General features: G+C 23.9%; 2 protein-coding genes across 2 annotated transcripts; both read right to left on the minus strand.

Moving 5' to 3' along the window:
* Window positions 1–173: 173 nt before the first annotated feature.
* LOC114130245 (17-beta-hydroxysteroid dehydrogenase 13-like) lies at window positions 174–5,851 on the minus strand. The gene is made up of 7 exons (XM_050197587.1): window positions 5,356–5,851; window positions 4,388–4,720; window positions 4,005–4,134; window positions 3,594–3,711; window positions 3,409–3,522; window positions 1,944–2,067; window positions 174–478 (listed from the first exon to the last, which is right to left on the minus strand). The coding sequence occupies exons 1-7, from the start codon at window positions 5,539–5,541 to the stop codon at window positions 431–433; spliced, it is 1,053 nt and encodes a 350-aa protein (XP_050053544.1). The 5' UTR covers window positions 5,542–5,851; the 3' UTR covers window positions 174–430.
* A 4,670-nt stretch (window positions 5,852–10,521) lies between these two features.
* On the minus strand, window positions 10,522–17,491 carry LOC114130246 (short-chain dehydrogenase/reductase family 16C member 6-like). The gene is made up of 6 exons (XM_050197274.1): window positions 17,071–17,491; window positions 12,716–13,048; window positions 11,722–11,851; window positions 11,174–11,291; window positions 10,970–11,083; window positions 10,522–10,864 (listed from the first exon to the last, which is right to left on the minus strand). The coding sequence occupies exons 1-6, from the start codon at window positions 17,218–17,220 to the stop codon at window positions 10,762–10,764; spliced, it is 948 nt and encodes a 315-aa protein (XP_050053231.1). The 5' UTR covers window positions 17,221–17,491; the 3' UTR covers window positions 10,522–10,761.
* Between the last annotated feature and the right edge of the window lie 6,053 nt (window positions 17,492–23,544).

A 23,544-nucleotide genomic window follows, 5' to 3' on the forward strand; every position in this document is an offset into this window, starting at 1 on the left:
CTTTTTAAACTTGTTTTTGGTATTATCTTGTCAGAAGTCACTGTTTTTCTTGATTATTGTAAGAGTAATTTTATTTTTTCTAAAGTTTATATTAAGTACCAATTCATAAAAAAAATATTTTTTCTAATAAAAGTGTTTATTTTTTATTATTTAAACTTTATAATACATTTTGAAATTGTATCTAGCTTTATACTTTAAAAATTGTATATAAAAAATATTGTAGGTAAATATAATATATATATATATATATATTTAATATTACTGTAATATATAATATTATTATCATATAAATACATTTTTAACATAAAATTAATAAGACGAAACGTACAAATTTTAATGTAATTAACATCCATTTACCTACTAGTTTAAATTAATATATTATATTATTTAACAAAATATTCAAATAATAATAATTGTATTTTTCTGTTTATTAATCAGGTACACTACCCATTTTCAAGCATGGTGCCAACATTGAGTACTGAAATAAAAAATATAATTATGTATATTAGTTACGATTACAATGATTACAAATAATGATAAATAATGTTTCATAAATATATCGATATTTAATAAATAATCTTAAATTGTAAACTTTAACTTTTAATTATTTACTTTTTAAACGATTTTAATTATAAATTATTATACAATTAAAAGACATTGATTTTTAATTTAATACCCATAGTTATATTTAAGTAATTTTTAAAAAATATCTTAAAACAAATATAATATGGTCTACTTAAACTAAACTGATAAAATTTGCAAATCAAAAATTTTAAAATTTGTTATGATAATTTACTTTGGTATTAAAAATATATTTAATGTTTTGCTCTAAATTTAACAGTTTAATCCGTTAGTATTTTACAACTGACAAAACAAAATAAGAAATCGTATCGAACTGTATACATAAAAAAGATAATATACATAAACATAAAAAAGTCAAGTGCAAAACCTTTGGGAGTAGTAATAAATAATGCATACTATTGGATTGAGATTCAAGAAAATAACATATATATCATCCCAAAAATTTAAATTTTAATGTAATTTATAGAAATTCAAATTTTATTCAATTTTCATTATGCATTTTAAAATGCAATTTATATGGTATCATATAATCTATTTAATTAAATTGAAATTAACAAATATGAAATAGTACACGCCAGATTATAAAAAAATAATATTATAGTACCATTTTTTTATTTATTTAACACTTTACTTGAAAGAAACAATTTTTTTTTTTTTTTGAAAAGCGCTTCAACCTAAATATAATAATATTTCTAGCACCTGAACACAGACTGCTTAAAATACACTCAATATCAAATACAACACAAAATATACCACAATCTTGACCTTGCCAAAGATCTAATCTCAAGCCCCATCTATCTAGACATAATCAATTTCCTTGCATAAATTAAATCTATATTACATTAAAATGTTAAAATTAAAATATTTTGTAATTTAAACATAATGTACTGTGCTGTCTAAAGAAAAAAATAATAATTATACTTATGCTATTACATATTATATATATTATATACAATTTATACTTGCGAGTATTTATAAATACAACGATTGAAATAGAATATTAAGAATGCATACTCGTGCATTTTACTTTCAATGGATATTTTGATTATGAAATAACTAACAAGATATAACCAGATATATAATATATAATTTTAATTTTTCTTTAAGTTATTTATGTTAGATATTCTATTATATAAAAATAATCATAAGGAGAAATGCAAAGCTCATAATTGTCGTGATTTAAATTTTCGCTTTAAAATTAAGTATTTATTAAGTAGCTTGAATCTACATGTATTCGTTTGAAAAAAATACAAGCCATATTTTTTTTATTATGACCCAGTTTACCAAGTGATAAAGTGAATTTTATCATTGGTAGAATGGTTTTCTTTCATATGTTTAAAACAGCAATTATTTTAAATAACCTGTGGTTTATTCATTTCTGCGAATTTCGTATATTTTTGTATTATTTTTTCTTCGTCCGGGGTTGGTTCGATGTTTGAATACACAACGTCGCAAATTAAATCTTGCAAATCTTCAGGTAAAAATCTAAAATCCATAATTTTTCAATATTATTTCAAATTATATTTTAGATTCTAAGCATAGCGATGAATATATTGATTTTACAAAGATATGTGGTGTTTTGTGTCTGTGTACACAATAAGTAGTTGAAAAAATTCCATTTTAAGCTATGAGTGTTGTTTTAATTGGAAAAGTAGAGTAGATCTAGTTATACTTAAAATAGGTCAAAGTTAAAAATTTGCAGTACTTTTTATATAATCGAAAAAAATAAACAAAAATTCAGAAAAAGCGGGAATATTTATAAAAGTCCAATATTATTACTAAAATAATTGTCTTGTAACCATAGTTACCTTAAAAGCTTAACATTAATCATTATTATTATATATATTAATTTTAAAACATTACCTTTCTACATTTATACTATAGACTTACTCACACTGTTTCTCGGTAAGATGGTATTGATTCAAAAATTAATAACAATAATAAATAATATGGTATGATTATTATAATAATTAAATATATATTAATAATTAAATAAATGCAATGTTCTCAGAAATAATTAAATCAATTTACTGTAGTACTAATTATAAAATAAAATATTTTCAAAAAATATATTGTGAAACAAACATAGGTAGTGATGTTGTCTGAAAGACTGTTTCCGTTCAGAATCATTTTTCATATAGGTACAAAGATTTATCATTAAATTCAAATTTCACACCCACAATAGTGACCCTATATGTACACCTAGTGTACAACTGATTGGTACCCATTTTACCAACTTTTTTATTATTATGTTAAGTGTTAACACTTAAATAAGAATCGACATAAATATGTCAGTTGTTCATATCAGGTTTTTATATTATATTAATAAAATAAAATATGAATACATGCATATTTGTTGTATCTATTTCAAATAAATATAAGCCTTCAGTTTCTCGTCCTTTCTGGGAAAAAAACACAAGATTATTAATATGCCTTATGGCAGGCTGCAAAACATAATTTATATTACATATCATGATCTTGGGGTTTATTTATTTATATCAACACTAGTAACTGTAAGTAATGTTTTATGATAGAAAAGTACGTATTATAGTTTTGTGTTTGTAAATGTTGAACGTAGAAATTTTTGATTTTAGTAAAATGTCTATCCATTAGTTTTTATCTGTCAAATTACTAGTTTCTCTAGTATAAATTACTTGCGAAACCAAAAACCTTAGAATTTTTTTCATAATTAAATTAATTATTTTTTATGATTTTTTTATCTTCAGATATAAGGCATTTTAACGTCAAAACTATAAAATTAACATAATATATAGCGAATTAAATAATATATCGACTTTTAGATGTTAATAAAACGGTTCTTTTTACTTTACTAATGGCACTGAGTAAAAGTAATAATCAGGAATCGTAAAAACTCGTTCATTGCGTAATATTCCTTCGATAATCAATGCGCAAGCGTCCTCGACTGGCAATTCTGGAAGTCTAAATTATTTAAATTCATTAATTCAATAAAATAAATTTGATGCAATTGATACATTTGTATTAGATCATACCTTAATATTCGAGCTTTAGATTTGTCTGGACAGTTTGCGATAAAATATGGACAAACCGTAGTAGTAATTACATCTGATTTTATTAATTTAAGTTCATTAGTTAAACTTTCCATCATACCTGTAACAAAAAAAAATGAGTACTAATAAGCTATAAATTCAATAAAAACAAGTAACAACAAATAGCAGTACAAATTTAATAATATTAAGTCAAATATAATGAAAAAAAAAAATTCAAAATTATTTATTATTGACTTTGATTGTTTATTTTTATATCTCCTAGTTAGTTTTCTTTAATTTCATTGAAATAAAAAAAAATAAAGCAATTTTCTTATTTTGACAATTATTTTTACAATGTATGATACTAATTTGTTTTTTAAAATATAATATATAATTAATGTAGCACGTGTTTACCATTTAGAGCAAATTTTGTCGCAGAATAAGCAAAAACTGATGGCATCCCTTTCAATGACGTAATTGATGATATTGTTACGATATGGCCACTGTTCCTTTCCAACATCGATGGAAGTATTTCCCTGATTACCTGTAAAAACCATACCTAAGTTAACAGTGAACGTATTCAGTTTCCATACGTCTTGATATTCAGTAAACAAAACGATAATATTTGTTTTCCGTTCAAGATTTTATTTTTCACGTAAACAATAATCTTTCCATGACGTCCTGAGTAAATAATTTTTCAAACTCTGACCAAGAGAAACAAAAATGAAACAAGTGCAGTTATACTCACAACTCACTATAGATGTATTTAAGTACTAGTAAATCGTAAAAGTGCGTACCCAAATTGTGCCTAGTAAATTTGTATTGACTATTTCCGATATAGTGTCGTCAGCTTCCGGATTAGTAAATAATGTCGTCTCAACCACGGCGGCATTGTTAACAAGAATGTCTACCGGGCCCATTTGATCTCTCACTGCCGCGTGCATCATCATTATCTGCTCCTTGTCAGTAATATTCACTTTAAATCCCACCGCTTGTCCACCTTCCATCTTAATCCTATCGACCGTTTCATTATTGCCCACTTCGTCTTTATCAACGCATACAATTTTAGCTCCCAACCTATGAAATTGCATGGCTAGTTCACGGCCGTTTCCGCGGGCGGTCCCTGTAATCTAAAACGTAAATTATAGGCATTACTGCTATTTGGTATTATTTCTGAATACGTTAAGTAATATTATTATAAAAACATCACAAACGATAGTATCATAAAATCATGTGAAATAACACAAAATTAACCACTACCCGTGTGTTTAGAAACTATAAAAATTCCATATTATGACATTTTTAACGATGATTCTTTCTTATCATATAGTTTGTTCTTATTAAAATTTAGAAACCAAATTTAACAAAACGTACACGATAATTATGGCACAATAATGTTTGAATATTAAATATCAAATGAAAATATTGTTTTAAATATAATATTATGTAATTATCATATATTTTATTATTGCATCACTTACCAAATTAAATGGATAAAAGATATGGATAGATCTCAATCCAAGGTGGATTTGTTACATTATTGATTTTGTTGCATTAAATTTTAATTATATGAAAAATTTTCAGACTCGAAAATCACTATATTTTAATATTATATTTCAAAATAAATTTTTAATTTAAAATATATTAAATTTTACATATTATGTTATTATGTAGTGTTAGTTAAAATGTACAGATATTTTTTATAATAATAGTAATTTGTTTAAATTATACATTATAATGTGAGATATTTATAATATTTACATACCAAAATTAATTTTCCTTCGACATTTTTTGGTTCTGGTGGAAAATAAACATATGAAATTGTTGCTCCGATAACTTTTGGAATGCTGAATATTATAACTAACAGTATTTCAAAAATAAATATTATTGGCTCCGAAGGTATATTGTACTCATCAAAAAAAATACTTAAAACTGTTAAAACAAAACCCATATTATTCAGTATAATTTTAAAATTAATGTCCCGAATTAAATGAGTCGATTTCACAACATTTAAGCTATTATACTAGAACTTAGATAACGAGATTAAACACAGACTAAATTTTGTCACGTTTTTGTTTGGTTAGTAAAAATAAATAAATACAAAAATTAACAAATAATTTATAATTGTTAAGTTTAAAATTTTATATTTTTTTTTGAAAAATGTTAATAAAAAATATGTTCACTTTTGTAATAATTAAAAACTTGTTGAAACATTTTATTTTTATTGATTGTACTTAGTTCAAAATCACAGCTAAAATGTGTATGTAACAAGCACCGTGAACCATGTTAAAATTTAAAAAATAGTAAATTTAATATTCTAACACTAAATCTTTACACCTCATCATACATAATTAGACACCACGTTAGTATGATATTATGATAATTTTATTTTATTTAAAACTTATTTATGCGTACCAACAATCACTGAACATATTATGATGCTGTTCATTAAAAAAAAAATTAAACACTAAATATGTACGTGATTTTTTGGTGATTGCCATCACATCTGGCCCAGAAAAATATTTCATTCTTCAACTTTGTTATTCGTTGTTAAATGATCTAAGTGGTACTTCGAGAGGTCAAAAATAAAACATTTTCAATATTTTTCAAAAAAAAAACAAAAAAATATATGCGAATATTTAACACTACTTTTTGAAAGAATAACCATAGCTTCTTAAATTTTTTATCAAATATTTATGTCAGCATTTATTGGATATAATAGTTTTCAAAATATTGTTCTTTTTTTTTTATTCATTCCTTATATAAACATTTAAAATTGAAAAATTGTTTTTTTTTTTTTTTTGGATTAATGTTGAAAATAATTTATTTTCTAATTTGAATAACACGAATATGTTATAACATTTTTATTACACTTTTTTATAGAAATTTAAAAAATATCGAAAATACTTAGTATAATTTTTCCATTTGTATTTAAAGTTTCAGTTTTTAAAAAAATCATTAAAATGATTTTATAATATTTATTAATACATAGCAACATATCATTATAAAAAAAGTTTTTATTAGTTTTTTATATTCTTTCAAAAATAATATGATTTTCTTTAATATATCTGAACACATTTTATGGTATACTCGTCTAACTATTATAATATAATATAAAAAATAATTTTTAAGACAAAAACCTACTAAATAAAAAATAATAATTTTAAAAGTAAAATCAATAATTATAGTATTGTTAAATACGAATAAGAACATAATATATACATCAATTTTGAATACTTATTTATTCTTGATGCTTTTTGATATTACTTTTATGAAAAAAAAAATTATGTTTGAAATAGATAAAAACAAGTACTTACTTTTTTCAAAAATAATTATTTAGTATATTGAATATGAAGTTTTAAAATTAAAATACCACAGAATGCCGTCAACTGGTCAGTTTAATACATTATTAATTAGATTTTCTTTTTTGGGTTCCTTATATTATTGAGATGATAATAAAATGCTATAAATACGTAAGGATTTTTATATAAATCTGGATAATCGATTTAATAAAAATCATGCAAAAAAATAATATGATATCACAATATTATAAATATTATATTAGCATATATTTAAATGAAAAGTAAAATACTAGTCTATAAAAATGATATACATATCAATATTAATATTATTAATAGTTAATAATGTAGGTATATTTATATAATATTAATTGTATTATATAATTAATATTAATAGTTTATTAAACACGAATATTGTGTTCAATCGAATAAAATTTAAATTTTTTGATTTTATGTAATACTACCAACGAGACATTTTACCAATGATATTTCTATTGAAATGGTTTGATTTAGATTTAAGGTTTTTTATTTTTCATTAAAAAAAATTGCAATATTTTGAGATATTCGTTTTTTTTATTTTTATTATCTGTCAATTAAATCATCGTTTAACTGATCTCAATTATCAATAATTTAAACTTAATTTAATTGTTATCAAATATGTAAATTAAATTAATCAATTTTTGATAATCCGGTACCTATAACTTATTTATAGCTAATAAGCAAAGTTCAATCCGTTTTTATATTAAAGAATTGAAAAATTGAACTTTTATTTTTGATTTTTCAACAATGTTTATGTTTTTAGACCATTTTTTATAATTTACAGGTAATTTTATTATTTTTAGTCTATATTTGTGTATTATATTTTCAGATAAAATTTAATTATACATATAGTTCAAAATCCTACCCTAAGAAATTTTGTTCAAAAAATGTATCATTTGTCGATCGTTCGTTCTATTTATGATAATACGATTACATAGACGATGTATAATTTAAATGAATTTAATGTTTAAATATTGAGAATATTTAATGAATAGGTAATAACGTTATTGGTACCTATATGAATGGTTAATATTATATGTGTGACGTCAATTTATTAAAAACTATTGTATCAATAATATTACTTTTTATGGCAAGCTTCTGGTAAAATATTAGGTTTAATAGTTTATTGTGAAAAAACCAGATATTAAAAATCTTAGAAATGTATGTATATGAATACGAAAAGTATGGACACACAGTAGTCATGATAAACACCCGTATGTAAAATATTCTAGTTCATGGTATAAAGATTTCATCATCCATTCAATAAATGATTGTTAAAAATAACAAATACATAAATGTCATGTTTATGTATATTATTATAAATATGTATGATTATTGATTAATAATTATAAATATTATAATTTAAAAGAAACATTTAATTATATAGTACCATAAACAATATTATTCATTCAAAGAAAAAGTTCATGTAAGAACTGCACATCAATAATAATTTGACAGTAAACATTAAGATGAGGTTATACCCGCTTATATTGTCTCTACTGTATGAATTATATAAAACAGTAAAATTACGTTTAGTGAAATACATTTTTATAATATTAACTTCAATAATATAATCAATTTATCTATTATAAAATTTAAATATAAGAAATATTATTGAGCATATCACTTTATTTATAGATAAAAGAGTTAAAACGTAATAAATAAACAAAAATATAGGTGCACTTATAAAAGTATTGTTTTATACTATACTAAACAATAAATTCAAGGAGAAGAATAAATAAATAAATTATTTTTGTGGAGAGGAGGTCGTTGACAACGCGATGGGATAAAATGTTCAATACTCGTTATTGCATCCATGACATCGTTTATGTAATAAATACGTCTCATAGATGGACTGGTATTACCATTTAATGTTGTCTGGTTTCAAGGTGTCTTGACATATTATCAAGAACAATATAATGTCTGGTTGCTAAACAAGATCAATATCATATTATTAGTAATCATTTGGTTCAATGGTTTTTCAATGGTCCATTATACCTCGCAAAAATATTAATACAATTTTAATTATATTTATTCGAAAAGTAATCATAATATAGTTGTTCCCCTTAATTATAATAATATATCAACTTATTATGTATGTTTAATCAAATCATAAAAATAATGAATTTAAAAATTGATTACGGGAACGAAACTATGTTTGTCAGATTTTGTCAAAAATGTACCATGACAGTGAAAAACAACAAAAACTATACGAGAAATATCGAATTTGATGGTCATTACGGAGAGTGCAAGGAAAATGTCTAGTTTGATCAAATTAAAGGAAGTTTAATACAAATGATAAAATCGTGAAGTGTGTGAAACATTTTTGTCCGGCGATAGTAAGTTGATACTTCTATTACTTATTGTAATTGATTCAAAAAAAAAAAAAAAAAGGTTATAAATTATGATATTTTAAGAAACATAGAAAACCAACTCGTTTTAATTTTAAACTTCATATAGATAGGTATCAAAATATATAATATTATAAGTTGTATCTAATCGACTAATCAATTATTGTTTAGTAATAAATTAAAAAATAATAAGCTGTTTGATTAAAAACAAAAAAAAGTGAAGTACATTTAAAATAGCCAATAACGATTTATATCCACATCAAATGATATTCATAATTTTATTATTGTATTGCATTGAATTATAATAACATACCAGTATCTTATTTTATTTCTGATCTATAACTATACAAGTCATAATAAAGATGAGCATCATGGTATTTTTAAAACTACTTTTATTTTATTTTTCAATTTTCAACTCACGAAATATTATCATATGGTATTTACTATTTTTCAATAAAAATGATGGGGTAACTGGATTTGGTATGGATTTGTTTATTTCTAGTACCTATACTAAATTTATCAACTATCATTTTAATAATGTATATCCATCGAATAACCTCGTAGTTAAGGCCAACAACATGTTATTGTATGATATTATTACTTCAAACCATTAAAAAATGTATATTCAAGAATTATTACCATTGATTTTGTAAATACTAATTGAATCTTTTGTTATTGAACTTAAATTGTGTATGACAATATTAATAATTGTAAAAACAAAAAAAAAAAAAATAGTTAAATTGAAATAAAATATAAAATAACACATAACACATATATAATTCGGTGTATATGTATTGTGTTTAAATTACTTTAATAATATTTACCTGTAAAAATATTTCTAGATAAAAATGTTAATAGCTGAGTAATTAATGAATTAATTAATTCACATAGACTTTACGTGTAAATACTAAATATTACATAGAATACATCATTACATTTTCAGTTTAAAATTTAAAAAGTTGTTTTCTTTTACTAGGCTAATCTCTTTAAAACAGTCAGTATGTTATTCCCGTGAGCAACAAGATTCTGATAATTTATTAATTACCAAAGTTAGTAGTAAATTTACATTCTTAATTCACATTCTTGTCATGATTTTTTTATAATTTGTACTTGGATAACAACATTAACAATGGAACCAATTAACAGTTCAAAATAACATTATATTAAATTTCTGATATTTAATCATGCTGCAACATTTAAAGGCACTCCTTCAAAAAAAAAAAAAAAAAACTCACAAAAATATAATCTAATAATAATAAATAATATCTATAATAATATTTCAGCATAAAAAATTTTTCTATCAGCTAAAATGTCAAAATAATTTAAATTACCTATTGTATTAATTTTAAATAATAAATACATGTTTAAAAATCATAAATTACCAATACATTTTAATGTGAAAAACAACAATAAAACAGTACAATGTAAATAATATTTTAAAATAATTTAAAATCTAATAACAAGTCAGTTCAAACACTAGTTTTATCGTTTATATTTATTTAAAACTAACTCATCCTGGGGTTCTCCGCGGACTTTGACATAAAATATATTGTTGAAAAGCGCTTGCAAGTTGTCCGGTAACAGCCTGAAAGGAAATAACATAAAATATTATGTGTTAGTGTTTACTTTTCTCTCTCATACGTCTTACATTAGAAAAATGTTTAGAATCCCAAAAAAAAAATTCTCGTACCTTAGAATATGTACCATATTGAGCATGTGACCGGGAACAGAGAATATTCTCCGTTCTTCTAATATTCCTTTCATCATCTCCTCACCAGCAATGTGTGTAGGTATTTCAGGGAATCTAAATCCACGTTCATCAGTTATTAATAAACAATAAATTAAATAAAAGAGGGCATAAAGTATAGTGACTCATTTGTTATTTGTTTTATACCTGATATCTAAAAACGCCGAAACTTTCTCGTTGGTTTTTATGAAATACGGCAATATATTCGTAGTCTTTACATTACAGTTGAATTGTTTTAACTCGTTATGCAAACATTCCATCATACCTGCGTATATTGAGTGTAGGCGTTAATAAAATATTATCTATTTATACATAAAAGATACGAGCATACAGCCCAAGCAAAATAAAAACATTATTTTAACATCAATAAACACATAAAAGATTAATCTTAAAATATAATATATAGCTTATATTTTTTTGTTGATTGTTTAAATCGATAATAAAACAAACTTATCATAGTTGACTAACATTAAAAATAAAATAATGTACTATATTTAAATTGTAGTTTTTTTTATCAATATTAGATTCATTACTCGTATACTATGACAATCGCAGAATTACAAAACACTCATGTATGACATAGAGATTTAAAAAAGTATAACTATTTTAAGAGTCGTCATACATTAAGGTTTTTGATAGTTGAAATTTTTAAATTAATAGTGAAATATTTTAATAATAACTCTAGATGTATTTACCATTTATACCCCATTTAGAAACCGTATATGTGGATATATTAGCTACACCAGCCATTGAAGACATTGAAGACATAGCTACGATGTGTCCACAGTTTCTCTCCAACATTGATGGAAGAATTTCTCTGTTCATCTATATAGAAATATTAACAATGAATAAATATTGTAACAGACATGAATGAATATTTATTTATTTTATAAACATGTTCGTATAAAATGTACCCAGCTTAACTGATGACACATTTGACTCGTGATATAATATTTTATAACTATAAGGCTGGGATTTTAATGCAATATCATTTTTTCAGGTTGTTTTAAACATAGTTTCTCGAGTGTAAAATGTGTTTTAGGCGATAATGTTAAATTTAATGTAACTTTTAGTTTGTTTTTTTCCAAACTAAACAAAATACTAAAAAAGCTTTTTTTATGTTATGAGGACATTTTTCAAGTTTGCATGAGCATTTTTTATTAATTCTATTTTTTTTTCAACAAATATAAGTAATTATTAATAAAATGTAAGTTTTTTTTACCAAAATTACTTTAATTACTAAACCTACAACATTTTAATGTTATAATTGGAACCATTATATTGATTTATCTACGCTGTGATCAGATAATGGCGAATAAGTATTACGACTATATATAACACTTGACAGCTGATGCTCTTATATCTTCAAATAATTCAAAAAGTATTAATAATATTTTTTTTTTTTAGTTTGTTTTCAGTAATTTAACTTACAGCTGATAGCTAGTTACACGTACATAACTTTCCTTTGATCATTTCAATATATCTCATCAATTATTCACTTTTAAGTTTAAAATTGTTATTTTTTTAGTTTTTAAAATCTAATAAATACATTTTAAAGATGTTATAATATTATGGATTTTTTTTATGATTTTAGGATATTTTAAATGTATTTTAAACATATGGAACCTTAATTTACCTACTATGTTAAAACCACGGAAAAGCAAAAAATTGCCAATAGGTAAAACTTACCCAAATATGAGCCATAAGGTTAACATTGATTTGGTCCGTGATAAATTGATCTTTTGAGGGATCTATGTACAAATGTCCCCACACTATTCCAGCGTTGTTGATGACTATATCGACGGGGCCTAAATCTTGTTTAACCTTTGAATGCAGAATTTTGATATCATCTTTTTTTGAAACGTCACATTTGTAACTCTTGGCCACGCCTCCACAATCTTTTATGATTTGAGCCGTTTCGTGGTTTCCAGATTCATCGATATCCACACAAGCAACTTTTGCACCCAATTTACCAAACCTAGTCGCAAGTTCACGACCTATTCCGCGTGCAGCTCCGGTGATCTAAAATAATGAATTAGTTATTAAAAGGTTTATTTTTTTATTTTTTTTTTTTTAATTGAAATAGTTCTATGCAATAAATACAATAAATAAAATGTAATTCATTTCATTAAAAATAAAAATAAAAATATTTTATATACCATAATTGATATCATTAAATAATATATTATATTATATTATGTACTTTTTAAAAGCCAGACCCAAAATACTTAAGATTACATTTTATTATACTCTACTCAATACTTTATTTTAAGTAATCAACCTCTTTTATTTTTGTATTAATTACATAGTTACTTGTATGTTAAGTAATTACTCTAATTTTTTGTTTTTTATTATGAGAAATACAAATATAATTTACTATTGTATAGAAAATAATTATTAATATTTATTTCAAATATTTCATGTGATAAAGCAATAGAAAATATTTTGATGTAGTTTTTTTGTGATGGCCATGTTGGTAATGCACAATTTCATAAAGTAAACAAATATGATAAATAAAAAAATAAAAACGACGATATAAAAAAATTCCTAAAACAAACAATATAGCTTAAAAATGCGAATTAAAAATATCGTAACTGTCGACATTAAATGTATATTTTTTCAAAATCTGTTTCACTATTGCAATTCAATTTTCATAAATATAAAAAATAACACATAACTACATGATACTTTCTGTATTCTTCCGTATAATGTAACTTGTTATTTTAGATAAAATATATGTAGTGTATACTGTATACACTATACATCAACCCTTAGCGATTTCCTTATAACATGAACAGTCGTATTATATTGCATTTAAATAAATAGACCGCCTATGGCTCGTTTGAGGTGTTCAAAAATACTTATATATACATATCTATATATGCATGGTTGCATGGTAATAACATAAAGATGTTTTAAAAATATTTCTTACTGTCAAAGAGCAAAAATACAAGCTCGATCTAGATAACAGCCCTACATAGAGTACCTTTTATTTGCATCAAATACGTATGCTTTTTTATTTAGGGTTATGTTTTTTGAAGCTCATTCATAATGGTCGAAACGTGCTTTGATGGTAAACTAACAAATCAAATACAACACGCATGTATATATTATACGATATACCTTCTAGCAAGTTGTATCCTCGGAAGATTTATATTTGAAATATAATTCTTAAAATCTCCTATTCAGCATATCGTATAAAACTAAATAATATGTATTGTATCGTAAACTAGTTAATAAAAACAAATCGAAATTTAAAATTAATCTCAATAATTCAAAATATTTTTCTTGAACGCAAAAATATTGTTTAGTGATCGACATATAAGTGAATTGATTCTAACGAAGTATGGAAATCTGTCTAAATAATTGAAGCAATCTAATGTAGCTGCTGTAGTAGCCACCACACATTATTTAAATATCACCTTCAAAAAAAATTCAAAGTCTTACATTTTTATAATTTATTACAGTCGATAATAGCAAATGAATAACTATATAGATGTATAATATGTTTTGCTTTTATACTAGATCAATAAAGAACTGGATATATCGTGTATATCATGTATTTAATAATGTGTGGGTAATAACCAGATTTTTTTACAGACGAAAAAATATTTTGCTTTGAACATCTTGTTGACCTTTTTTGTTGTTTTACATTGGTACTTTTTAATTTTTCAAGTATATTTGTGAATAGCTATATTGTATGCATAATATGTGAATTAAGTCTAAATATATTTTTGAAATATTAATATTTTTTTATAATTTTCAAACTTAGGATGGATAATATTATAGTTGTATTATAATTGATAAAATTGAGGATATTAATTTTGCTATGTATGATATTTACGATAAAAAATGTATCATGAATATTAATATTCAAATAAATTACTAGTAAAATTTAAATAGGTATACGATGATTGAATAATTCTTATACAAACTCTAATTATATATTATATTCATAGTATAGATTTTACAATTATGTGTTATTTTCTATCTATCATCACCTTTTTAGACAGTACAAATGACATAATTTTTCACTTTACATATATTTTTTGGTAAAAATTGAATTTAGTTGATATTATTGCGAATGAAAAGTAAAGTTGTGCAATACTTTTTTTAATAATTAGGAAAAACAAAAAATTATAATTACACAAATCAGATTTTTGACAAAATGATTTTGATTTTTATTTTGTTTTTTTTTTTATTATTATTATTATTAAGCCTCGGAAACTACGACCATTGGCTATGGGATTTTTGTTATGGTAAGCCCGATAAGGTACGGAATGGTAAATTTTTGGAAGGCATAAATGGGACGTCTGTGCTTGATCACATTATAATCAAGTGACAGTGTCCAAATATCATACCACAACATGGTCATTTTTTTATATATTATTTAAAAACAAAAACTGTAGATATATACTTGAAGTTTTCACGAAATGACTATATTTTCCATACATAAAAAAATTAAAATTATTAAAATTATATTTAAAGTATTTTTGCTCTTTTTAAACTATTTATAAATACTTTAAATTGTTATTATTTTTTTTTAAATTATGATAAAAAAACTTATGATTGGGAAAAATTGCTTAAATGTTAATATTTTTTTAGTTTTAAATATTAAAATATTAAAAAATGGTGTCACTTATTATTTATAAACATTTTAAATTCGAATATTGACGAGTCTCGTCAAATTTCAAAAATTACAAATCTTTCTATAGTTAAAAATTCATAACAATGGATATTCACCTGTATAATAACTAGTTCTCCTTAAACGATTCGACATAAATGGTATAGGCCTATTAAATTAAACTGTAGTATAGATTATACTGTAAAGAAAATATTCTGTTTCGGAATATGAAATTAAAATTGTATGAGTTCATTTCAAAAGTAATTAATCACATACAGTTATAAAAATTAAAAATGGTAAGAATATTATTTTATAAAATAAATTGAAATTATTTATTATAAAAAAATATTTACGTTCTCATTGTATTTTCAGAATAATTAATATTTACTATTAAAGACTCACTAATTAATTAAAGTTGTTATTTTTTTTGTCTCTATAGAATTATAGAATGAAACATAATTAAAAGTCTTAAGATAATAATATTAGAATATAAATGTATGTGAAATATACACGCAAGTAATATGTGTATTGCATTTAAGTAGACATTTGACAACGAATTTAGAATTTGCGATTCAATCATAGTGGTCTACGATAAATAAAATATAGCAGACATAAATAAATATATAACGTTATTTTGGAAACAATAACTTTTAAATTTAACGGAAAAAGTCAATTATCGAGTGATCTGTAAACTAGTCAATCGACGTACTTTACCTTGGGACTATTGTTGCGTGTGTGCCAAGTGCTTATAAGTTGCAAATAATGATCATACTTAGTCACCTTGAAATTATTTGGCTATTTTTTTATTTTTAGTAGTACATGTTTTTTTAATTATTGTTGATGGTCGATGGCCATGGTTATGAGAATATACTATACATTATATAATAGTTCAGCGTTTCTTAAACTGTAGATAGCAAGTCAATGTTTGATGGATCGTGAGATATTTTTAAAATTATATAGATTCTAAGATATTTATGATATTTTATACTTAATAAACATAAACTATACAAATTATAAGACGCTGTTGACAACCATAGAAAAAAACAAGCATATGCTTATTTGCATAAGCCTCGTTATTTAAAATATATTTATTATAAACCTATAATAAAAGTTAATAAAAATAATAATCTTTAATTTTATAGAACGTATTGATCCTTTAAAAACAAAATATTATGTGTTACGATAGATTTTTAGGTAAAAATTTGGATCATGCTCCTAAAAAGGTTAAATGCCACTGTAATAGTATATACAGTTTTGTTCAATGCTCTATTATCCATATTACATTGTATATTGTTACTAGTTACAGTTCATGTTTCGTTGTAGACACACAAATAAAACATACATATTCAACAGCGAAAATTCACTGTAATGGATTTATAGTCAAAACTATACAATATACATTTAACAGTTATAAACTCACCAACACCACTTGTCCTTTAACGGATTTCGGCTTCACCGGTATGAATTTTTTCAAAACTGCCCACAAAATTCCCGGTACCAACAGCAAAGAAAATACCGTAATTTGGAGAACGAACTTCAACGGATCGACCGGCAAGTTATTGGACGCCATGACATATGTAACCTAAAAAATTAACTATTGCGATTTTTCGCAAATATACAGTACAAAACGTACGTGTTGCGGTGTACACGGTCAACACTATAATAGTGGACATGAATATCTGTAGCTACTTGGATATAGACCTGCGTGAACAGTGGTGATTGCTGTTATACTGGGAGACCTTGACTTTGATTATTTCCTGTAAAAACGGGTTAACAGTATTAAGTGAGTATTTTTAATACTGCCTTGAATGAACAACGTCAAATATCAGTGAAAGTGATATCACTGTTGTTGTACTGTATCGTAGACGATATCAATATACTTATACAATTGTGGAACGTTGTATTACATATTTAACTATTATAGAGTAGTATTTATGTATATTTCGAGATGGCCGTGTTCGTCGTCTCCCCTGACCCAACTTCCGTGAGCTGTATAATTTTTTAAGCTATATCTTACTATAATTTAAACATTATATTCATTAATTAAATGTGGCGTTTTAGACTCTGATCGATGTGATAAATTTTTTGATTGCGTTTTAGAGCAATAATAATGGTATAGATTGACACGACCTCAAAATCAGTTTTTGAGTACAATGATAATATTATATTATTGAATTTAAATTTAACTAATTTAATAAAGTGACCTACTAGGTGGATACTGTACAGTTGGGCCTTACCTACTTATCGTAACACTTTATTTATTTATTATTATTTCTGATAACTAGAACCGATATTGTAATATGATATTACATAAAGTCATTGTTAAATTCACATAATTTCTATATTATAATTAATATTTAATAAGATTGACGTAGACACGAGACTGATAACTGATATAACTGCTGTAACATTGTACCTAGTGTAGAAAAAATAAATTATGATATTTATTATATATGAAAGGATTTTTATTCCTCATGGATACGATGGATGATTTTGTAGCTAAAGGTTTAAGTGAGCATTATTGTAAGATGATTTTATCAATTTATTAAAAGACACACTATGTTTAAGACTCTAAAATTATTTATTTTATAACTTTTATTACAATATGTTTATTGGAAAGGTGGCTATTATTGACTGTAATAATGTTTATCTTTAAGTACACTCATATTGATAGCCAATGTTAAACATCGTGCAATTCTAATTATTATGTAATCTTATATCAATATAAATTTTAACGAAACCAAAAAGTGTTGAATGTAGACATTTTATGTTGGCCAATTCTATGATGTGTAATTTATGTAGGTATAGAATGCAGGTAATTAATGTAACACTAGAAAAACTATTAAGTTTATACTTTAACTTCATCATTATTGTTCTTTATCCATAATACTTAATCTTTTATACTCATTATTTAAAAATAAATTAACGTTTTTGAAAATATATTTTTGTATAATTTTCTGTTTTTAACACAAATAAAATTAAATACTTGTCATAATTTGCTCCTGTGAATATTGTTATGATAAAATCAAACATCTATAGTTATAGATGCGACTATGATTACACTTTTTTGTAAACTCTAAGAATCTGATTTACTAATATTACAATGACTATTAGATTATTAATTTATGATCATTATTATTATTATTACTATTAATTAATTCACTTCATAATAATATCTAGAGACAGGTCAAATAAATAATACGTATTGCTTACATTATAGAAGCATTCACCTGTTTATATTAGTCAACCTGTCTAGTAACCTGTCTTAGTCTTTCAATGTATGATTCGGCATATCAACTACAGTTAACTTCAAAATTCAATCATATTAATAAGAAATACCTTCCACGTTTTATGATCATAATGTATTATAAACAATCAAAATATTTTAACTTGCATCAACGTATTTTAATTTTTAAATTGTGTGTTACAGAATATGTTAATTATGTGGGGAACTGCTATTGTTAAGTAATAATTGTTTAATTGGTTTAAAATGACGCTATCTACCAATACTATGTAGAAGCATCTATATGTAATTATAAAAGAAATAAAATATTTGATATATTACAATTGATCTGGACATTTCAAACAGTGTTTAAGTGTTCTTTCATATTGTTACGATAAAAATTATCTGAAAATCGACTAAAAATAATAAAAACAAATATATAATCGCAAAATTATCATTATAAAATGATGTGATATAATACATTTAAAAATGGTGATATATTATACACTTTACGAGTAATTAAATAATTTTAAATAATAAAACGAAAAAAAAACCGCAATAATATTTATTTTTGTTTTTTTTTCCAAATGAAACAAATATATTTATAAACTATTTAAATAAACTTTTTGTAAAACCCAGCTATTTGATGAAATATTAAAAATTTTAAAGGTCAAAAGAATTACTTTTCTTAAAGGTTAGTTTGATTTTTTGGATATTTTCCATAAAAAAAATTATAGAATAATACAGTTATTTAAAAACAAATAGTATACTATGGTATTCAATTAATTTAATTAAAATATATTTCCATAAACTATTTAAGATAGTTATAATAATTCATAAACAAATAAATTATAATTATCATAATAATGATAAAATGAAGACTTTTATAAAAATAATCTGACTATTTAACAATTATTTATATTAAAATAATATATCCTTTTTTACTTTTGTACGTTTAACTATATTTAATGATGTACATATTATACTGTCATTTACTGTTGAAATAAAGAAAATTCCATTGTTAAATTTATTTTTAACTTATAACAGTAGGTATTTATTTTTTGTTTTATATTTATTTTAGTTTATCAACAGAATGTGCGTAATCTGTAGAGTAATTTTTATTTTATATAGGCACTTATACGACTTAAAACCAGCTATAAGAAATATCTAAATTATATATTATAACCTCACTAAATTTACTTGTTTATCAAGTTGCATTAGAAACCTAAACGTATTTATATATTTACAATTACCACCCATAACAAAAGTTTTTTAATAATTATGTCAGTAAATTGCATGCTTTTATATTGAAAAATAAAATACAATTTGATTATATAATAATCAAAGTTTTTTTTTTTTTTTAACTAGCTCTGTAGAATACTACAAGAATTATTTCACTAGTTACTTGCCATCAAATAAATTTTAAACTTTCCTTTCTAGATTACCTTTAGAAAGCACTATTATTGTTCTTTTATTAATCGTCCACTTATGAATTATGGAATTACTATAGTAACTAACATTTACATCATATTAAATTATGTACAAATTACAATATTTTTATGTCATTATCGTTATAATTTTCAAAAAATAAAGAAAATATAACAAAATATAAAGCAAGGTATATTTGCAGACTATGATTGGTGTACGAGTTAAAATGTCGTAAACAAAAGCGTACATAACACTATCGTGATAGCATAATATAAAATCTAATGTGATTTCAATATTACAGTTTATAATTTTAACAATTATTTATGACCGATATTTTATATTATAAAAGCTAAAAGCTAAATAACAGTCCTTATAACATGTTAATACATTAAATTTAACTGTGTATCATTAAAACCAACTGATGATACCAACTTCAAAGCATAATATAAATTATATATTTAATTATATTTATTGAAGAGCTTCATTGGAATAATGGAACTTGTTAAAATGTTGTATCAATGATCGATAAAGCACTTTTGTGTAAATGCAATATCTATTTGTATAACATGTGCTCTCTATTATTATAGTACTCAGCATGAATACCTATGTTAGTTATCTTTTTTATATTTTACGTAAAAAAAAAAAAAATGAATACAATTTTAACAAACAGTTTTTGGGTCATTGAGTATCAATTGTCCATGGATTGAGGGAATGGAAAAAAAGGGCAACGCGTATAGGCATAATACCAATTGTTATCAGAATATGTATTAAGATGTTTGTTCCTGTTTATTCTTGTGGAAACATATACCTGGGGTCAGTGAAATGTCACAGACAGAAAAGATTCAATAAATCGTCAAACACTTTTTGTATTGCGAAAATGCTTTTAATCCCAGTTTATTACATTTATTACATTATAGTATTTAACAATATAAAAAAAAATTCATAAAGAAGTATTTCATTATTATTTGGTATAATTATTTTATACAAGAATATAGAAATATGATGATATGAAACCTACTTGAAAATTAAATTAAATTTAAAAAACACGTTAGAATAAGTATATAAAAATAATAATGAAAATGAATGAGCATTTAACTGGGTTATACCTATGTAATTCATTAAACACATTATTATATGAATTTAAAAATTTTACATTACAATTTATTTTTAATTTAACAATTTAAATAACTTATACTGTGTTATCGTTTTCTAACAAGAAGTAAGTAAATATATTTTATTTTATTTTTTTATATATGTAGTGTTTATTTACATTTTTTTCAGCATTATAATGTAATATATCCAAATATAACAAAAAATAAATAACAAATGACTGATTTAAAAATATATGATATAATATTAAAAGCATAACAAACATTGTTTTTAGCTAGACAATTATTATGTTTTCTATTTATTATTTTTATTTTTTCATTCACAAGAATGAAAGTAGGTAGGTACATTTCACAACATAATAAATCGTTCGAAACTTTAAAAGCTAAGGTTTAATACAACATAAATGGCTAGTTTTACTTTTACATCCACAAGTTTACTAGGAATATTTATCTTATATTTTGCTCGAACGGTTTTCAAATAATACTAGGAAGGTTTATCTGTCGGGACTGGATTATTTGGCCTGCAAAAGGATGGTCCGGTAAGCAAAAAAATAGTGACTAGCCAAGGTAGGACAACAAGAAAAAAACACACACACACATATTGGGTTCAGTCGATCTACGCGCAATATAAGGGAGGGGGAGGGGTTGAGGGATATTTTGTGATTCATTGTGCACCAGCAGCGGGCAGACAATAAAAATAAAAACGGAAAAATCATTCAATAACGGCCAACCGATAGCGATCGTGTGCCGTCTATGTATATTTTATATATTTCGACTTTCCGGTGGGGCGAGTGAAAAAAATGTATACACTTATGTATAATATATATAATATGGTACCTTTGCCGTCTGTTTTTTTGCAGCTGTGCACAACTTTAGGAAACGATTTTCTTCGTGACCCTTTTGCGCGTTTACTATTTTTTATTATGCGTATATATGTATTTCTTTTTGCCAGATCAGCCAGATCAGATTACATTTAAATTTATAGACCGCCCGTGGCCTGTAAGGTGTTAATAAAGAAAATCCATTGTACCGGTGGAGGCGGTAACGATGGGGTCGCCCGTTCAGTTTTTTTTTTCAAAGGATTTCTCACTGTCAAAAAGCACGCTCAAATGCAAACTCGATCTTGATAAATATAATACGCGCATGAGTTAAGGGTAAACTCACATCTTTTGAAGCGTTTGTTTTCTTGTTTTGAAAACACGGGTACCCGAGCAAACCTAATTTTTCTCTAAACACACTTTAACACAGGTGAATGTTTTTACAAGAACATAATGACGAACACTAAGCATTATGTGCAGTAGCTATATAATATATACACTACACATACGTATAAGCGTGAAACAGTAAAACCGTTACTAAAACGTCGTCTTTGAACAAACAGAGAGCAAATCTTCAGTAAACGAAGGTGTAGATGTATAGTTTTAGCAATAATATATTACATGTAAAGTATGATACGTGATATTTCAAAGAAACCACTCATTGGGACGCGTCTTAAAACACTATATTATATTTACGATAAGCCCGAGTAATTCGGCCGTTTATACCAAGAGTTATATTTTTAGTGGTTTTAAGTTTTCAAAACGTTCGTTTGTTTTATATTCTGTGTTACAATACTATAATTAACAACTTTCGACTAGATCCACTTATATGCCAAAACTTATATAAAAAAAAAATAAATAAATAAATAAACAAACAAACAAACAAACAAACAAAACAAAATTGCATTTATAATTTTTTTTTATTGTAAATACAAATAATATATATATTATTTGTATTTCTAGTGTTTGTGTTGGATAACATTGGAATATTTTTAATAACTTTTTTGGATTTAAAAATTATAACTAAACTGATAAAACATCACCTATTTGTGATTTTTTTTAATAGAAATCATTTTCATTCTTAAACAACATGAACAAAATTATTATAACATATTGTTTCAGGAAATATTAAAGTGTATATAAGATGTCATTTATAATTTTGATTTATATTTCGTAAAGGATTTTAAGACATATGGATATTATTTAGGTAGGATTTGATGAGAGGATTTTGAAGATTGCAAAATAAAACCCGAGTGAAAGTAATTTTAGATTCATCAAATACGTGCTCACAATTTTTCTTCGAAGTAGGTACTATG

Source organism: Aphis gossypii, chromosome 1 (assembly GCF_020184175.1).
Source record: "Aphis gossypii isolate Hap1 chromosome 1, ASM2018417v2, whole genome shotgun sequence".
In the NCBI taxonomy this organism is placed as follows: Eukaryota; Metazoa; Arthropoda; class Insecta; order Hemiptera; family Aphididae; genus Aphis; species Aphis gossypii.

Excerpts from the sequence above, each read along its gene's own strand:
- LOC114130245 (XM_050197587.1), bottom strand. The coding sequence starts at position 5,541 with ATGGGTTTTGTTTTAACAGTTTTAAGTATTTTTTTTGATGAGTACAAT. Across the intron at positions 3,712-4,004 it reads GACAAAATTTGCTCTAAATG|GTATGATGGAAAGTTTAACT; the intron begins GTAAACACGTGC and ends TTTTTGTTACAG. Across the intron at positions 3,523-3,593 it reads TCTAAAGCTCGAATATTAAG|ACTTCCAGAATTGCCAGTCG; the intron begins GTATGATCTAAT and ends TAAATAATTTAG.
- LOC114130246 (XM_050197274.1), bottom strand. The coding sequence starts at position 17,220 with ATGGCGTCCAATAACTTGCCGGTCGATCCGTTGAAGTTCGTTCTCCAA. Across the intron at positions 11,292-11,721 it reads TTCTAAATGGGGTATAAATG|GTATGATGGAATGTTTGCAT; the intron begins GTAAATACATCT and ends CAATATACGCAG. Across the intron at positions 11,084-11,173 it reads TCGGCGTTTTTAGATATCAG|ATTCCCTGAAATACCTACAC; the intron begins GTATAAAACAAA and ends ACGTGGATTTAG.